The sequence below is a fragment of the Macaca nemestrina genome, chromosome 12 (assembly GCF_043159975.1).
Source record: "Macaca nemestrina isolate mMacNem1 chromosome 12, mMacNem.hap1, whole genome shotgun sequence".
Classification (NCBI taxonomy): domain Eukaryota; kingdom Metazoa; phylum Chordata; class Mammalia; order Primates; family Cercopithecidae; genus Macaca; species Macaca nemestrina.
This window is the reverse complement of record NC_092136.1, coordinates 124,422,976-124,440,408: the sequence shown is the minus strand read 5'-3', so window position 1 is coordinate 124,440,408 and position 17,433 is coordinate 124,422,976. Positions and strand designations below refer to the sequence as shown.

The following is a 17,433-nucleotide window of genomic DNA, read 5'->3' as shown; positions in this document are numbered from 1 at the left end:
GATTTGTACACTTATAGGTCAAAGGGGCAGACGAGGTCAGGGCCTGGGCCTGGAGGGCAGCCGCCAAGCCCAGAGAGTCCAGGGAAGTCACTGAGTCAAGGGTAGAGCAAGTGAGAAGGAACAAAACCTCAGGTCACCAGTGAGTACACGGGATGCGGGGCAGGAGGTGACGAGGACCATGGCAGTCACCACAAAAAAGTCTTAACAGTTCTGTGCCTGTCAACCCAATCACATCTGGGCCCAGCAAGAGGTGCCTGTTTGTCCTCTGTGACGGAGTCAGAGGGTTTGAAAAAGCATGCTCTTCCTTCTTGCCTGGGGTTTCTCCCATAAGCTCCTCCTTTCTTTGAGTTTTTCAAGATAGTTTTTTGTGAGGGGTGTATTTTCTTGTGGGAAAGTAGATCCCAGAGGAGGGCACTAAAGAAGGGCCTGGCTTGACCTTCCAGAGGTAGAACATGTGTCTTATTACTGGGCATTTGGAAAGTCTATGGTCGTAACTCGGGGACAGTGAGCTTCTTACTCCTTTAAGAAGCAGGACAGTACAGTCCCCACCTAGTGTTTTTTCGTTTTTTTGTGTTTGTTTGTTTGTTTGTTTGCTTGTTTGTTTGTTTTTGAGATAGGGTCTCACTCTGTCACCCAGGATGAAGTCCAGTGGCACAATCATAGCTCACTATAACCTCTAACACCTGGGTTTAGGCAATACTACTGCCTCAGCTTCCCAAGCAGATAGAATGACAGGTGCACACAACCGTACCTGGCTAATTTATTTATGTATTTAGTTAGTTAGTGTGTGTGTAGACACAAGGTCTTGCTAGGTTGCCCAGGCTGGTCTTAAACTCCTGGGCTCAAGTGATCCTCCTGCCTCAGCCTCCTGAAGTGCTGGGATTACAGGTGTGAGCCATTGTGCCTAACTTAGTACTTTTGACAGAGTGGAAAGGGAAGCAGAAGCTACCAGTGTGTGCTGATATATAGGACCCTGTAGTCGCCTTCTTCCCAGCCTTCTGCACAGAACCAGACAGACATGGCCCCGGGCTCTGATCAGACTCTTTTTATTGTTTTGTTTTTTATAAACAAGTCTCAGGTAGAAAGAGAAAGAAAGGGAGGAGCTAGCTCTCTGCCTTCTCAGTCAATTGAAATCGTGGAAACCAATGGGCTTCAGTTAGCCCCACTCATCACTGCTGGGAGGGAAAAGACATCCCTACTACCCTTCCCTGTGGCACTCCTGATATTCTCAATGCCCCAACAAGGGTCATCTTGGTTCCTAGGGAGACAGAGAGATGCTGTTTTGTAAAACCCTGGCCCAGGGCAAACAAGTCCAAGAGGGGTTCGGGCTTTCTCTCTCCTAACCCAGTTCTCCTATGGTGACCCAGACTCCTCGATTATGTATCATCTTGTCCTTACCCCTTGTCATTTCTTTTGTTTTGTGTTGTTTTGTTTGAGACAGAGTCTCGCTCTGTCGCCCAGGCTGGAGAGCAGTGGTGTGATCATGGCTCACTGCAGCCTTGACTGCCCAGGCTCAAGCTATCCTCCCACCTCAAGCCTGCAGAGTAGCTGGGACTACAGGAGCACACCACCACGCCCAGCTAATTTTGTATTTTTTTTTTGTAGAGATGGGATTTCACCATATTGCCCAGGCTAATCTCGAACTCCTGAGCTCAAGGGATCCACCCGCCTCGGTCTCCCAAAGTGCTAGGATTACAGGCATGAGCCACCACACTCAGTCCCCTTGTCACTTCTACAGGATTCCTCCCTCCCCCTCACTCTCTCGATCCCCTCCTTTTGACACTCCTCTACAAGCCCTTGCGTACCTTCCTGTTTTCCTCACCCCTTGGTCCACCCTTCCCTAGTCCTCTCCCCTCATTTTTCTGCAATCTATAGCCCCTACCTCTCGGCGTTTCTGTCCCGGCCTTTGGCTCTGGCTCCGGCTCCGACTCCGGCTCCGGCCAGGGCCCCGGGATCCCCTAGAGCTGCTGGAGCCCCTGGAAGAGTTGCTGCCAGCCGTGGAACAGGTGCTGGTGCCCTGGCCCCGGGAAAGGAAGCTTGGTCTGCTGTACGGGAGCCAGGCCTCTTCTGCAGCACAAGAGCGAAAGGCAGCCGGGTGCAGGCAGGGAGCAGAACTTCCCTGTCACCCACCCTGCCACCCTGACCACAAGCGCAGCTCTGGAAGAAGATGGAAGGGCAGGCACAGAGCTCAGCCAGCCTGGGGCTGAGGAGCAGCAGAGTGCCTGGCACATGGCCTTGACATCACGGGTACTCAGAACACTGCGGGGAAGCTCCCAATCAGAGGGAGCCTTGTAGGGAGCGGGGACAGAGCACCTAGACCCCAGTCCTCTCATCTGGGCTTCCATCCTGGGAATGAACACAACTTGGGACTTCATGGGATTGTGCTCAGAGAGAGCTAGAGAGACAGGGGAGTTTGATGTGGATCAAATGCATGGACCTAACTAAAGGGAGGGCTGAGCTGGTCTACTATCAGACCCCAGTCCCAAAGCCCACAGTCTCTGGTGGCAGCAGCCCTCCTGCCTGCCCTGGCCCTGCTTACCATCCGGGTGGGGACCCCTCTGGGCTGCCAGGGGCATGGCCTGTACCACTTTCCTCTCTCCACTGCGCTCCCGCTCCAGGGAAGACATGCTGCCTGCTGCCCTCAGCTCTAGGGCCCAGCTCGCCTCTTCCTCTGGCGGTGGCAAGGGTGGTGGGGGCAAGTCTGGGGAGGGAGCTGTTTTCAGTGGAGCCTCCTGCCACTCCTGTCACTATCTTTCTCTTACCTGCATTCCCTGGCACCAGGAGGCTGCCAACGAACAGCCCAAGATTGGGGTTCACCTGTTCCCTCCTCCAGCCCCCAGAGTGCACCCTTGGTTTCCTGCCTGTCCCCCCACCATTTCTGTCACCATCTCCCAGGTGCATCCTCCCTCACCCCCAGGACTGTTCTCCCTCCTGTAGGGAAGAGCCTTGGGTTTCTTCCGGAATCGAGCACGGGGTCCTTGAAGTGGGGGAGTCATCTCCCCATTCCCCTGCCAGGTTCTGCCTGTAGCATTAGGAGACGGGAAGAGGAACGGGTAAGGGCAAAGATCAGGAAAGGGGCCTAAGGTGAAGGGGAAGCAAGCACTGGAGGGGGTCAGGGGACAAAAGGAGGTTGTACAGACTTACCTGGGGCACTGCTGGCTATGCTAGGGGCAGGACTGGGGCTGAGGTGGGGCAAGGCTGCAGAGCCAGCACCCAGGCCAGCAGGCCTCCCTTCACGGATGCCCAGCATGGGCTGGGATACACTGAGAGGGGAACTCGGCCCAAGGGGCACCCTCCTGCAATGACAGGAGGCCTCAGCATCTGTTCCCTCCACAAAACCTGAGTGCCTACTATGGGCCTGGCACTGTGGTAGACACCCAGCCTAACAGATAAATGAGACACAACCCGTCCCCCCATAAGTCCTCCCAAGCTAGAGAAGCATGAGGAGAGCCATATTTGAAATGTCTCAGGAAGCTTGCTGACCACTCCAGCGAGAGCCAGTCTAATGGGCATGAGAGATCTTGTCAGCCTCCCTATTCCTGTCCAAATTACACTTCCACCCTGACACAGCCCTGAGACTTCTGTACCCCAGATCCATCCATCCATCCATCCATCCATCCATCCATCCATCCATCCCTCCCTCCCTCCACTCAGTCATCTATTGAGTAGATAAGTGTAGAGGGCTTGCAATGAGTGAGGTACTATATACCTCCCTACCTGGGCATCTGGTGGAGATGGGGCATGTCAGTTGGGGGCTGGGGAGGGTCAGGAGGTGAGGGGGTAAGAGTGGCTGTGGACTGCTGTCCATAGGAGGGTGTGGGAGAGGGGGTTTCCCTTCGGGATGGAGTGACCAGGCACCCTCCACTGGAGCTGGGCTCCGTCAGGTGGCTTCTCTCAGGCATTGGCGGGCACCACTCCTCTGGCTCTGAGCTAGTGTCAAAGAGGCAGAAGAGAAGGAAAGGACTGAGTTGCTTCCATACTTTCCCTTTGGCCTCCCTGCTGCCCCTTCCCCTTCCTCTGCCGGCCTCTCTGCATCCCCCAGCAGCCCATGGTCTGGCCGCAGGTGTGTGGGCCTGGAAGCAGGGAGCATCCCTACCTGCCCTCCAGCTCCTCCTCGGGCCCCTCTAGGCAGCTCAGTTCACAAGAAGGAGGAGGTGGGGGCAGGGCTTCTGGCCAGTTGAGAGAGGGCATCTGCACAGGTTTCCCCAGAAGCTTCACTCTGCCTCCCTTGGCTCCTGAGGAGAATAGGATGGGGACACCCGGACAACAGGCAGGAAAGAGCCAGAGATGAGACGAGTGAGAAGGAAGTGCCAGGCTAGGTGCTAGAGGGTCAGGGAGGAGGATCCTCTTTGGGAATACCCTGGTCAGGGCTAAACGGGGTTTCAGGAGTTGGAGTCATACCACTGTCCCCCTGGCTCCACTCTGGAGGAGCATACTGGCTCCAGGGGCCCGCATCCCCTGAGGGATGTTGGGGGAAGCCCCCATGGAAGGTCTGCAGCTCCTCCCCCGCTGGGTCAATGGTGCTGTAGACAGGACCCTCGCCCGGGGCGGCCGTGCCCCGGGCCGTCTGAGCCAGATACAGGGAGATTCCTGCTTCTGCAGAGAAGGAGGGAGGCCCGAGGGACAGAGACAGAAAAATAGAGGACAACAGAATGGAGGGCAAAGGGAGATCCCACGGGATCAACTTCGTCCTCCACACAAGCCTTACATCCTAAACCAGGGTGGAGGTAGGTCAGAGAGGCTCCCCCAGCTCACATCCTCCCCAGGGACTGACCAACCTCAGAGAGACTGGGCTCCCAGGCGCCCTTCAGTTTGCCCCAGTAGTCGGGAGAAGTGTGCTGAAGCCAGATGAGGGAATGAGAACTCCTCACCATTGTAATATCTGTCGTCCGGGTCAGGATTGCTGGGGCAGCAGCTTCCCCTGGGTTCCTGGGCTGAGGGGCTTCGAGATGGGTGGGGCCACGAATCTGCCAGCCATGGGTAGGGGGCGGGGCCAAGGCCCATGGGTGGCCTGAGTGAGAGCAGGTGAGCGTTGGGGACGGAGCGCCTGAAGAGGCCAGCAAAGGAAAGGGAGGTGGCGATATTTGGGAGTCGCGGGACAGTGGCGGTGGCATTGGGGTGGGAAGTGGCCATGCTCCCTCCACCTGGGGCGGCAGCGGGGAGGAAGAAGAGTGGCCTCTCGGTGGAGGTCATCCTGGGGAGATGGGCTAAGAGAATTACCTGGAACTGGCTCCAGAGAGGCCCTCTGAGTGCGGGAAGGACACTGGGGAAAATGAAGGGGAGAATGTGTGAGAGAAGGGCCCTTCCTGGGGGGTCTGAACCCCAATGGGGCAGAGATGGCTTACCTGCCGGTGTGTAGGCAAAAGAGGCTTCCAGACAGGAACCCGTGGGAGAAAGAAGAGGGGAAATGAGGAGAAGGGTCAGAAATACCCCTATACTTGTCCACGCCTCGGCCCCGGTCCCAGTTCCACCACTCAGGCTGCACCCTGGATCGATTTCATCAGAATTTCTGGGGGGTGGGACTCAGGTATCGGTATTTTTCTCAAGCTCCCCAAGTGATTCCTATGTATAGCCGACCGAGATTGAAAACCACTGACCTCAGACACCTCAGATTCTCTCCAGAGACGTCCCTTACTAGGGAGTAGCAGAACTCGGGTCGCCTCTTTTCAGGGAGCCCCGCCTTTCCATTCAGATCCGCCTCTCAATTTACTGCCTGGGATCCTGGCCACACCCCCTCTAGCCAGGCCCCGCCCCCCGCCCTTGGAGTGGGCTTTCCGTCCGCGAACTTGCCCCTTCTTTATGGAGACGGTTGCAAAGCCTGGCCTCCTTGCGGCGTCTTAGGGGCAAAAGTCACCCCTCTCCCCAGATCAGGTCCCGCCCCGTCTTGGCCCGCAACTCTTCCCAGTCCTGGCAGCAACTCGAGCCGCCCCGCGTATCCCACCCCTACCCAAGAGGCTGAACTCCAGGTGAGACCCCTTCCTCCCGACCCGGTCCTCACTCGCCAGCGGCTAAGCCCCTGCCCCTCCCCATGGCCCGCCTGGCTCCCTCCTGGCTCCGTTCGCTCAGGGGCCGGGCGCTCACCCGTGTAGTGGCTGAGCTCTTTGCGCTGTTTCCGGCGCCGGTAGAGGGCGGCGCAGAGCCCGAGCAGTAGCGCCCCGCAGGCGGCGCCGCTGCCCGCGAGGAAGGCGGGCTTCCGCAGCACCCTCGCTAGCCGCTCCGCCAGCCCGGCGCCCACCTCCAGCCCGGGCTCCAGGTCCGGCGGGGACGCTGTGGGGGTCAGAGAGGTGAGGGGAGGAGGGGCGCGAAACCCTGGAACTGGGAAAGAGTCATTCTCGACCTGGCAGGCACAGCTACCCCAGTTGGGGGCTTGCCCCGCCCCCGCCACGATCCCCAGCACTGCCCTCCGGTGGACTCACGCAGCTGCACCAGCACCGGGGCACTGGCCACGCCCACGCCTGCGCTGGTGGCCGCCGCGACCAGGGTTCGATAGAGGAGACCGGGCACCAGTCCTCGGAGCATTGCGGAGCGTGCCCCGCCTGCTGCAGACCGATTGAGGTGAAAGCGGCTCTCATTGCCCAGGCACCAGATCTAGGGAGGCCGAGTCCCGGATTTAGAGTCAGAAATGGGGTTCTTAGCCTCACCGGCAAACTTAAGGCTTCAAATGGTACAGGAGCCTTAGACAGATGTAATGTAATTCAACCTGGAAACAACACTTGGAAACCTCTCTCTTCTCCCCTAAACTCATCCCCGACCCTAAAGCCAAACCTATAATAGATTTCCTCCACCCTAATTCTAGCCACTAGTTCCTCCCTCTCCCTCCCAGCCTGGCCCTCCCATCCAGTCCCTTCTCAGTCCCTCTACCTGGTACTCCGTGATGACCCCATTTTGCTGGGAGGGGAGTGGAGGTTCCCAGGTCACAGTGATACTGCTGTTGCCATCACCCCCCAAGGCCACCGCCACTCCCTGGGGGGGGCCACTGGGGGCTGGGCCAGGGTGGAGCATGGTGAGAAGGACACAAATAGCCATTGCAAGCTGCCCCTCCTACCCCAACATTCCCTGTTCTTACATCTTAGGGAACTGAGAGCCATTCCTCCTCCCCACCCACTCACCCTGCTCTCATCCTGCAAATTTTCATCCCCCCTCCACCCCCACCCTTTCTTCCCTCTTGTCCATCCATCTGTTCAGTGGCCCTCCTTACCCTCCTCAGGAATGCTCCTGGTCACAGAGAGGCTTTCAGCTCCCAGCCCCTCCTGGCCTTGGGCTTGCACCTTGATCTGGATTTGGGTCCCTGGAGGGAGTCCTCTTAGCACAGTGCTTTGCTGGCTTGGGGACTGTAGGTCCAACATTGTCCAGCTTCCTCTGTCAGGGCCTGCTACCCTCCAAGACACCCGGAAACCTTGCACCAGCTGGACTGGGCCATCCACCTGTGGGAGACAGGACAAGGCACACCAGAGGGGGAGGCTGGGGCCATACAGGCCCTCCAGGCCCAGCCCCTCCTCCACTCATGTGGCCTTCCCCAGCCACTCACCTCCCACTCTCCCATACTCACACTTGGAGGCCCTCATGTGCCTCATAATCTTCCCCACCCTGAATCTCCTCCCCATACCACACTCACAATCCAGGACACCTGCAGGGTCCGGGGTCCCAGCACTATGGGCTCCTGCAGGCGCACAGCCACTTCAGCCAGTCCCTGCTGGCCTCTCCATGGGTCCTCCACTGGCCTAGAGGGACTGCTGTCTGTTGACCAAAGAACCCACTCAGCAGAGGCCACCAGGGACAGGGAGACACGACTGAGAGTGTGCTCGTGTCCTACCTCTGCCCTGCTCCACTTAGTAGAGCACACCCCATGGTCAGGAGGGGACTGGTCAGGGCAATAGCTTCCAGATGTGGGCCTCGGTGTCCAGCTAGCATAACTACACATGCATCCTTTAAAGGCCTCAGTTCCTCATCTCTAAGATGAAGATGGCCCCTCCATGGTCCCTTCTGGTCTTAATAATCTATATTATTTATGGGTGAAAGGCTCAGAAGTCAGAAGCTGCCAAAATGCATGAATACCTCTCTTTTTCCTTCTTCCCTCCTCCCCTCTCCCTGCCTTCCTCCTCCCTTGTCTCTTCTATGAGAGGCAAATATGATCTCCTATTCCAGGCCAGGCCACCAGTATAGACCTGGCATAGCAGGAAAGAACTTTATGAACTGCCATGGTGTCATGGTTTTGGGGGAGAGGGATGCTCTACGATGTAACATTTCATGCCCATGAGCCCAGGGACTCTGACCTTACCCTGTGTACGGACAGGCTCAGAGACAGGGCTGGGATCACTGAGGCCCCAGGTTCCCACTGCTCGAACCAGAAACACGTAGATGGTGTTGGGCTGCAGACCACTGACTGTGTGTGTCTCCAGCTGCACGCCATCTGCCACAGTACGCCACGTGTTGCCAGCTGCTGGGCTACAACAGGAAGGAGATGACAGGGTTGCCTAAGCCAGGAACTCCCAACCTGCCTACTCCATCTCATCCACTCTCTATGAACCACCGTTGTGTCTTCCCCTTGGGAGAGGGTATTGGAGAACCCCGCCTCACAATAGCAAAGACCCTAAGGGTATAGGATCCCCTCCTTTTAACTCTCCAGGTTTGCGTTCAAAACTGTCTCCATACCTGAAAGCCTCTATCACATAAGATGTGACTGCAGCCCCAGTCTGTGGGTTGGGCTCCCAGGTCAGGGTAATGCTGTTCTTGGTGATCTCAGTGACCACTGGCTGAGAGGGTGGCCCCGGCGGGGTACTGGGTTCTGTAGGGGGGTCTGGTGATACTCCCCAATCTTCTGCAGTGGGAGATAATCTTTAAGTAGAAGGATAGGAAAAGGATAACCCTAGTGGAACCTGTCTCCTTCCCAGGGGAGCTATGGAGCTCTGAGCAGTGGTGATGGTCAGAGTGGGCTATAGTATACGAACCCCTACTCACATCTGCCTCCCATGGGCACCACTACTGTCCTCCTCATCCTCACCACCGTAACCATGGCATTTGTGACATAAAGTTAATCCCAGAGTTTGAGGGGGTATTGACTCCCTGTTGAAGCAGGTTTGGAGGAAGGTATTATCAAAATAAGGGAACAAAGAAAAAACTCACCCCGCATCTTAAGCCAGCCACTCCATGTGGCTTCCCCTATGGAACTCTTGGCCACACAGCTGTAGAAGCCCATGTCCATCTCCTGTAAGAGAGGGCAGAGCACTGGCAAACAGAGTGCAGCAAGATCCAGTGAGGGAGTGGAGGCGGGTAGCAGAAGGATGGGAAGATGTTGGACACTGGGTGCTCTGAGAGAACAGAGGGGTAAAGATGGGGCTACAGGCCCAGTGAGTACTTACTTGTGTAAGGAATGTGGAGCAGATAGCCATTCTCAGCTACTAGGGCCCCAGGGATGACACTCACCTGCACGTTGGCAATGTACAGGGTACCGTTGGCCATTGGCTTGAACTGGAGGTCATCCCCCTGCAGCCACTGCCCATCCTTCTTCCATCGGACACTGGGTTGAGGGTTCCCAGTCACTCTGCATGGCAGCCACACGGAGGAGCCAAGCACCAGCGTCTGATTGGCTGGTCCCTGGAGGATGACAGGAGGCAGCCCATCCAAAGAGGCTGAGAGAGGAAGACCGTGTGCACCTCAGGGGAGGAGCTTAGGGCCTGGCGGCCAGCCCCTTGTCCTCATTCTCCACTCCTTCACCCTCCCTCCCCCACCCTCTGAAACTTCTGGTGATCAGAGGGGGCTTTGATAATCATCTAAGTCTCTGCCCAGGACGAGCCATTATTAGTGGCTTCTGCTGCTGGTTTCCAAACTTCAAGGACATGCCTCAGGAACACACCTTTCCTCTTGCAGACATAGTATATAGACTCCAAGAGAAACACACCACTTTAGGCCATTATTTCCTCCCAAGCCATGGGTCCAGCCCTATCTCCATGGGCACGTACCTCCTTTTATCTGCAGCAAGGCCTTGGCCAGGATGCTGCCAGCCACACTGACAGCCTGGCACACATAGTACCCAGCATCCCCACGCTGCACCGCAGTGATGTTGAGTTGGCCTCTTGGAGAGACTGAGAAGCGCCCTGTTGGCTGAAGTGACTGACTGGGGAAAAGCAGGACCTGGAGACAGAGCAAGGAACCAGGGTAGGGAATGAGCAGGCAACTGGGCAGGGAGAGGTCCCCATTCCTGTCAATCTCAAAATTCAGAGAATTCCTAAGATTCTAGTTCATTGTCTGTCTCCAGCAGTGATGTGACCTTGGGCAAAGTAGTTAAATTTATTCACAAAATAAATCAGGGAATTGTATTCAACAGTTTCCGAGTCTACTTCCCAGCTCTGTGACTTACTAGTTGGGAAACCCTGAACAAGCTATTTAACCTGTTTCCCAAATTTGACGTTTAGAGGATAGTTAGAAAGATCACATGAAGGAATCATATGAAAGTCTTCTAACACATTGTGGTAAACACATTCCTCTTCTTCCTGCTTTAACGATTTTCATTAGATAGATCCATGGAAGATAATCCATTAGATTAGATAGGGAGGCAGGTTTGGGCCTCAGGATAAAGGGCGCCATGCCGAGACCTGACTAACACCTGCTTCACCCGCTACTAACCATCACCGTTTTTATTCGGGTGAGAATCTAATTGGAATTCAGCAGTCCCAGGTGCTAGAAAAGATGTTAGAAAATTGTGGCTGTCGATTTGGAATGAGGTAGCAGGTTGCCTTGTTTTCCAGCAGAGTGGAGCTTGTCATACTTATTTTATCTTGCTGACCCTGTTTCCAGTAGCAAAATTCCTACCCTTCCTTTAGAGAGAGTTATTTATGTTGTAACTTCAGTTAATGTTCATTCTGCTTCTGGATTTTGAGATTTGTTTGCAAGGTTCAAAAGGAATGACTGTGAGCTCTCCCTTGTGAAAGTCCCTTGTGGCCACTATAAATAGAAGAGCAAGTAATTTTCTACCCTGAGCAGCTTTGGTTCAATAGTGTTTCCAGAACAGTGTGTTATGTCCAAAGCCAAAGCTCAAGGCGTCTAAAGGAGGAGAGAGAAATCGAGTTTGTTACATCCTCAGGATAGCCTTGCCAGAAACAAAAAGATTCTCTAAGAAACTACCATCCAGGACTGTTCTCTACCACCTAAGTGTATTATTATCATTTATTAAAAAGTGTCCCAATGTGTTCCAGGCCTTTTATATTCATTATGTTATTTAATCCTCTCAAATAACCTGCAAGGGTTTCTGGGGGCTCCCAAAGATAAAACAGAAGTCCCACAGAGAAGTTTGCAGAATGTAGAGGGAGGGAGGCTGAGCTGCGGAGGGAGGTTGAGCCACAGAGGAAGGCTGATGGGAAGCTCCTTGGAGATGGCCACCCACCTGACTCCCCTCCTTCTGCCAGAAGATGGCAGGTGGGGGATTTCCTTTGGTCTCACACTGGAAAGCCACGCTCTCTCCAGGAGCTGCCATCTGGTCCTGGGGCTGGGTCACCAACTGGGGTGGGACTGGGAAGGGAAGATGAGAAAAAGGAACAGGGAGTCAGAGGCACTAAGAAAGGAGACTGCAGGAACAGGAGAGAGAAGCTCCAGCTTAGCTCAAGTGTATAGGAGCAGATATCCATCTCTTCCTGCCCAGCCTGTTTAGCGTTCTCCTCCTCCCACTCCTTGCAGAAGTCTCAGGGGTCCCACCCACATGCCCTGCTCTGCCCTTTCTCCCTCAGTCTCCTGCCAACCATCCTCCTTCTTCCCTCCTACCATTCCTGCTGCAGGCAGTCCCAAGCACAGCCCTCACCGTGAACACTGAGGGAGCCAGATGCTTCAGCGCGGCCCACACTGTTCTCCGCCACACAGGTGTAGGTTCCCTCATCTTCGGCACTCACAGGCCCAATCCAAAGGCTGTGGTCACTCCGGATCTCATACCTGCTCCACTCCCCACCCCAGGCTGGGTTGGCCACAGCTATAGACCCCTTCTCTCTCCCCCAGGACAGACACCAGGGTCAAGGTACATAAAGACAGGCAGGACCCAGCAGGGACAGAAGCTGGTTACCCATGGACAAATCAATGGAGGTAGGGACTGGATAGGACTGGGGCCACAGGCTCTAGGGAACAGACTTCTCTGTGCTCTCAAGTGACAATGTGCCTGCCTTCCAGTTTTCTAGGGCAGAATAATCTCTTGATCAGGTTGGGTCTTCCTATAGGCAGAAGAGGGCCTCTCACCTGCCTGTGGGCAGTTCCCCATCCTCCTTGCGCCAGTGTAGACGAGGTGGGGGATCTCCCTTCACCTCACATAGGAAATTCACAGGGGCATCAGCCAGGACCACCTGATTCACTGGTCTGCGCAGGAATGAGGGACGCTCTATGGAGTGGTAGTGAATGAACAGTCAGGGTGTCTGTAGGGCTACTTACTCTCCAGGCTACCTGTTCCCATAATTTCAAAATTCCCTGTGCCTACCCAGGACCACGACTTCAGCTGCCGCACTCTCCCTTTCTCCCGCCATGTTGGAGGCCACGCACACATACATGCCTGCATCGCTCTTGAGTGTATGTGACATCATCAGCTTCCCTCTACGGATCTGCAGAGTAATAATGGTAACTTTGGTCCGTTTCAGCTATCACAGTGTGTGTATATATATATATATATATATATATGGTGTATATGTGTGTATATACATATGTATAAAGTTTATTTGATCCTCACAGCAAGCTGATAAAGATGGCCAAGGAAGCTGACCCACGTATCACATGGGAAGTTCCTGGGGCATCAGGCCCCGCCCCCTTTTTTATACCAATTCAATCTTCCTTATCCCTCACTGTATTGTTGACTCTTAGTCTCTGGTGAACTACTTCCCTGATCTCAATCTCCAGCCTTGAAACCTCCAAGGCCCTTCCTGGGCCTTTGAGCTTTGTCCCAGGCCCCTACCCTATTTCCCCTCTCCTGGTGGGATCCCCAGTCATAATCCCGCCCCTCACCGTGATCCTTCCTTCCTCTTCCTTGAGTCTTGCACCGTCCTTCCTCCAGGACACGGAAGGCTCCGGGTGGCCGCGGGGGGGCGCGCATTCCAGTACTGTTGGCTCCCCCACTGCCACCACCACGTTTCCAGGAGACTGCCGGAAATCCTCACGGAGGACTGGATGGGGCGCGGGGCGGGGAAGAATAAGCAGGGTGTAAAGTGACGTAACTGGCTGAGTACACAAGGGAAGTGGTGTCTTGAGAGGGGGTTGATCACCGCAGACTGGAATTCGTTCCCAGGTGAGAAAATACCAGCCTGGAGTCAGATCCACCTCCTTCTCTGGCCGTGGTGTGGCTATTAGAGATCAAAGGTCGCGGTCCCAAAGGAGGATGCTGAATGGGCTGAGGTCGTTGAGGCTGGTTCTGGGTCTGATTGCCCAGTGCCCTCCCGCCTACCCTGGGCTGTGGAAGCAACCAGCTGACGATCAACTGACTCTCACCTGCCACTTCCAGCGAGGCGTTTCTGCTCGCTGCTGCCCCCAGGTAGTTGCGAGCCACGCAAGTGTAGACACCTTCGTCCGGCCGCGCGCGGCGCCCGTGCACGATGCGCGGGAAAAAGAGGGCGCCGCTGGGCAGCAGCAGGCGGTGCGCACGCGGGTCCTCGCGCACAGTGGCCACACGCGCCCCGTTCTTGTACCACTCAATGTTGGGTCGGGGTCGGCCCTCAGCGCGACAGGGCAACGTGGCGGGCTCGCCTCGGGAGACCAGCAGATCTGGCGGCTGCTCCACGATGCGGGGCATAGCGTCCTCCGGTCCTACCGTTGACCCTGGGGACAGGGGGTGACGCAGAGGGCTCAGACCCGGACATTGTGGGGGCAGATTGAGGCTCCAGAGGGAAAGATAATCCTCTGGTCGTCCCTTCTCCTGTGCTTCTCTGCTGGAGCTCAGTCCCCGCCCCCACCCCCACCCCCTCCCCGCCTACCCTCTCCCTCTGCAGGATCCAATATCTCCCTATTGGCAGACGTTCCGCATTCCTGGTCTCAAAAGAAGATGCCTACGGACAGGCTGGTTAGTAGAGGAATCGGGACATAAACTTCTAGGCCGGCTTTCTAGACCACTTAGAGACCTCCATCTCCTCTCCTGCCAAGTTTAAGCGGGAGTGGCTGAACCACCACTTGAAGAGTAGACCCCTCCCTCACTTCCTACCCACTGGTTTCCATCTCCTACCTGCACTGGTTCACGGATCGTCCTTGCTCAGTGAACGACCACAAACTGTGCACTGGAGCCAACAATTGGTGACCTCTGCAAGGTCCCAGCCCAGTGAAATTGGGAATGTGGACTGGCCTGGGATCCCTTATGAAAGGGAAGACGGGAGTGATAGGGCCGGGACTAGAAGGGCTTGTCAACCTGGATTCTATGAGTCGCACAGAGTCCTTCTTACTGACACCCCGGATAATCATGCTTCATTTCAAGGGTCCTGTGAAATCACAGGAATTGAACTCAAAGAGCAGTAGAAATATTAGTAAGTCTCCTTTTCCTGAGAGGTGCATAGTTTCCAATAGATTAGCCTACTGATTGATGTTCCTCTACTTTCCCTGTTCACTCGAATCAGTTCATCCACATATTCTATCCCACCTGTCACTTGGCCTGCAGACTTTGGCCTGTTTCGCCTTCTGCACCAGGGTTTGGGATCCCGGAGCCTGTTATACTCCGGCAGGCTCAGCCTCTAGTCCAGCCAACAAAAGTGGATTTGTAACCCGTGGCGGCCAGTAGGTGCCACTGCAGCCTTGAATAATCTGGTGTAAAATAACCAGGGACCACTTCAAGCATCTGTTCTGCCCCCTGCCCCCTCCCCTCCTACCCTGTTCCAAAATCTGCAGGAACCTCCCGGTTCCAGCCCACGTGTGAGTTTGGGTTTCATTTCCCGCCCCTCCTCTTAGAAGTTCTGTTGTAGACAAAGCTGGACAGGCTGACCAGTGCTGGGGCTGCCCTGAGAAGTTTATTTTAATTGCCTGTAGTCAAGAAGATCGATTTCTGTCCCACTTGAGAGAATAATTTTGTCCATCTCCCTTCCAATTGGAAATCTCTGCTTTTCACCCGTCTCTTCTCCTCCATCTCCTCCCATTCCCAATTTTGGAACACCCCGTGGTGAGCAACACTGGAGTGACTGAGAGCTCAGGTGTTGGTGTTGAACCAACCAGGGCTGGAATCTCAGACTTTGACCCTTCCTAGCTGTAAGAACTTGGGCAAATTATTTAACTTCTCTGAGTCTTAGTTTCTTTATTTGTGATGTGGGAGTAGTGATAGGGTTGCTCTAAGACCATAATGTATGTAAGGCATTGGGGGATAAATGTTACTACTCTGCCATTATTTAAGGGCTTGTATTCCCAGCATATGCACCTTATCTTGGCTCCTACAGTCCCTACCTGAATCGAATTCTACCAGACCCCAATATTCTTTTTTCCCCTTGGTATAGCCCTCAGGTGTAAAGGAAATAGACTGATCTGTTATGGCTAGGTTTTGCTTCATGCTGCTTTTGTGACGATTAGGGCACCATTCACTCTATAAAGCATTTTCTCAGCGGCAAAATGTGTCTGTCAACACCTTCCTTACATACCTCACTAAGTTTTCGAGCTTAGATGAGACCAAGTATGGTGAAAACACTCTGTAAAAGTGCTAAGTGAGCAGAAGCGGGACTCTGCGGGGTGCCAGCGAGAAGGGGTCTGTGCTTAACCTCCTGGGAATCTAGGAAGGTCAAGAGGTTGGAGAATCGGGCTCATCCCCCATCGTCTTCCTCCCCACTCCTTCCATACGGAACACACCCTTCTGGTCGGTCCTTTCCCCCTAATTCCTGTAGACGCAGCTGCAGGCGCCCTTTCCCTGGAATTTCCCCCTACCCTTCCCGGTCTCAGGAGATGCTTCGACTGCAGCCTAATGAATAGCTAATGGCCATGCTAATGAGGCTCTGGGGCTCCTCCCTCAGCACCTGATGTGTCCTACACATAAACACACACATATTGCCCCGGTCTCCTTTCTCTCCACCTTCGAGTCCCCAGCACAGTGCTCGTCACTAGACTCGAGTGGGTCGAGGCAGAGGGATGGGGACCGCGTGCACCTGGAGGGAACCACAGGCGAAAGCGCCCGGGAAAGCCGGGGTTGCCGATGCTGCAGGCAGGGGGCGCGCTCCGGCCTCTCCGAATGCTGGCGGCGGCCGGCTCCCGCAGCTTCCCCGCGGCGCTAGGGGAGAGCGCGCTGTCCCAGTCATTTATTAATCGCCGTAATTAGCGGTAACGACCTCGCAGCCAGCTCCGCCCGCCCGCCACAGCTCTGCCGGGGTGGGCCGGCTGAGAGTCCCGCCGCTGAAAGACAAACTTCTAAGTTTCCTCAAAATGATCGCCGCCCCTGTCCCCTCCGTAGCAAACACATCCAGCATTTTGGCTTCCCCTGGTCCTAAGTGAGTTCTTGGGAAACTTCGGGATTCCGAAGACCAGCTGCCTGGGTGGGTCACCGAGTGACCCGGCTTGGCCGAGGCTGGCGGGAGACCGTGCCCCCTCCTCTGCCCTCCCTGCGCTGGGACCGGGCCTTTTTTAGCTCGGACTTCCCTGCCCGTCACCAGCCACGGTCTTCTCACCTGGGGTGGGCGTTGTAGGGGAAGGGAAGGAGGTGTAAAAAGACTCAGTAGATATCTTCTCCCAAGCCCTCGACCTCCCGCGGGTACCCCCACTCAGGTGCTCCAAGCTCCAAATTATCCCTTAGCCCCCAAGACCCAGGGAGGCGCTGGGAGGCGCCGCTCAATCCTGGACCTCGGGACAGGAGTGATTCTCCTTCTCTTCCACGCCGCCCTCTCACCTCATCCCCATCCCAGGATCCCATATCCCCAAGAGGCAGGGACTCACCGTTGAGTGAGGGATCGCCGGGAGGCAGCAGGGTGTGGTTGAGCGCCGCCAGCGAGGAGTTGAAGCCCAAGAGTAGCTCGCTGGAGTTGGAGATGTCCCCGGCCAGAGAGTCCGCGAACAAGTTCATCTGCAGCAGCGTTTTCAGCAGGTAGCGCAGCATGGTTCGACCCAGCTGGGATCGGGGCGGGGGGCTCGGGGCCCAGCCCCTGGGTCTGAGACCCGCGGGCCGGGTGCCGTAAGCCCCTCCACAGCCTCTGCGCGCTGCGGCAGCCACGGTGCCGCTCTCCTGCCGGCTCGCCTGGGTACGGTCGGTGCCTCCTCATGCCCTCCTCCTTCCCTCGTCCTTCTCTCCACCCCCCAGTGCCGGAGTCCCCTGGGAGCTGGGCAGGCGGAAAGCAGGTGCCACGCCGATCACGGCGTAATTAAGGGATTAATCCACCTCCCTCCACCCTCCCACCCCTACCCCTACAGTCACTATCCGGGCAGGAGACTAGAGTAGCGTGGCACGCGAGTTGGAGTCCCCGCCCCGCGCTCCAAGTCTCGCGTTCTGTTCTGGACGCAGCGAGAGATTGTCCCTTCTTTCTCAAA

The 17,433-nt window shown here is 55.7% G+C and overlaps 1 protein-coding gene across 14 annotated transcripts; it reads right to left on the bottom strand.

The window, feature by feature from the left end:
• Positions 1-1,030: 1,030 nt before the first annotated feature.
• On the bottom strand, positions 1,031-17,220 carry LOC105476280 (roundabout guidance receptor 3). Of its 14 annotated transcripts, none has more exons than XM_071075772.1 (28): positions 16,846-17,196; positions 13,450-13,776; positions 12,970-13,127; positions 12,452-12,572; positions 12,217-12,355; positions 11,792-11,919; positions 11,381-11,505; positions 9,960-10,131; positions 9,424-9,629; positions 9,124-9,205; positions 8,653-8,818; positions 8,279-8,445; positions 7,616-7,737; positions 7,199-7,424; positions 6,862-6,983; positions 6,417-6,588; positions 6,082-6,267; positions 5,346-5,369; positions 5,221-5,263; positions 4,872-5,047; positions 4,402-4,596; positions 4,097-4,235; positions 3,859-3,930; positions 3,145-3,296; positions 2,912-3,022; positions 2,540-2,713; positions 1,883-2,067; positions 1,031-1,258 (listed from the first exon to the last, which is right to left on the bottom strand). In XM_071075772.1, the coding sequence occupies exons 1-28, from the start codon at positions 17,003-17,005 to the stop codon at positions 1,247-1,249; spliced, it is 4,062 nt and encodes a 1,353-aa protein (XP_070931873.1). In that variant the 5' UTR covers positions 17,006-17,196; the 3' UTR covers positions 1,031-1,246. The 14 variants fall into 14 exon arrangements, with proteins under 14 accessions (XP_070931873.1, XP_070931868.1, XP_070931871.1 ...); XM_071075767.1 differs by having other exon boundaries at positions 3,718-3,930; positions 16,846-17,189; XM_071075770.1 differs by having other exon boundaries at positions 3,718-3,930; positions 4,872-5,011; positions 16,846-17,187.
• Positions 17,221-17,433: the final 213 nt, after the last annotated feature.

What these genes read in the sequence shown, in the direction of transcription:
- LOC105476280 (XM_071075767.1), bottom strand. Translation starts at nt 17,005, where the DNA reads ATGCTGCGCTACCTGCTGAAAACGCTGCTGCAGATGAACTTGTTCGCG. An exon ending in CAGGAGCATTCCTGAGGAGG is followed by an intron (nt 6,984 to 7,198) that starts GTAAGGAGGGCC and finishes ACCCTGGCCCAG; the next exon opens with CCCCCAGTGGCCCCCCCCAG. An exon ending in GAGGAGGAGCTGGAGGGCAG is followed by an intron (nt 3,931 to 4,096) that starts GTAGGGATGCTC and finishes CTTTGACACTAG; the next exon opens with CTCAGAGCCAGAGGAGTGGT.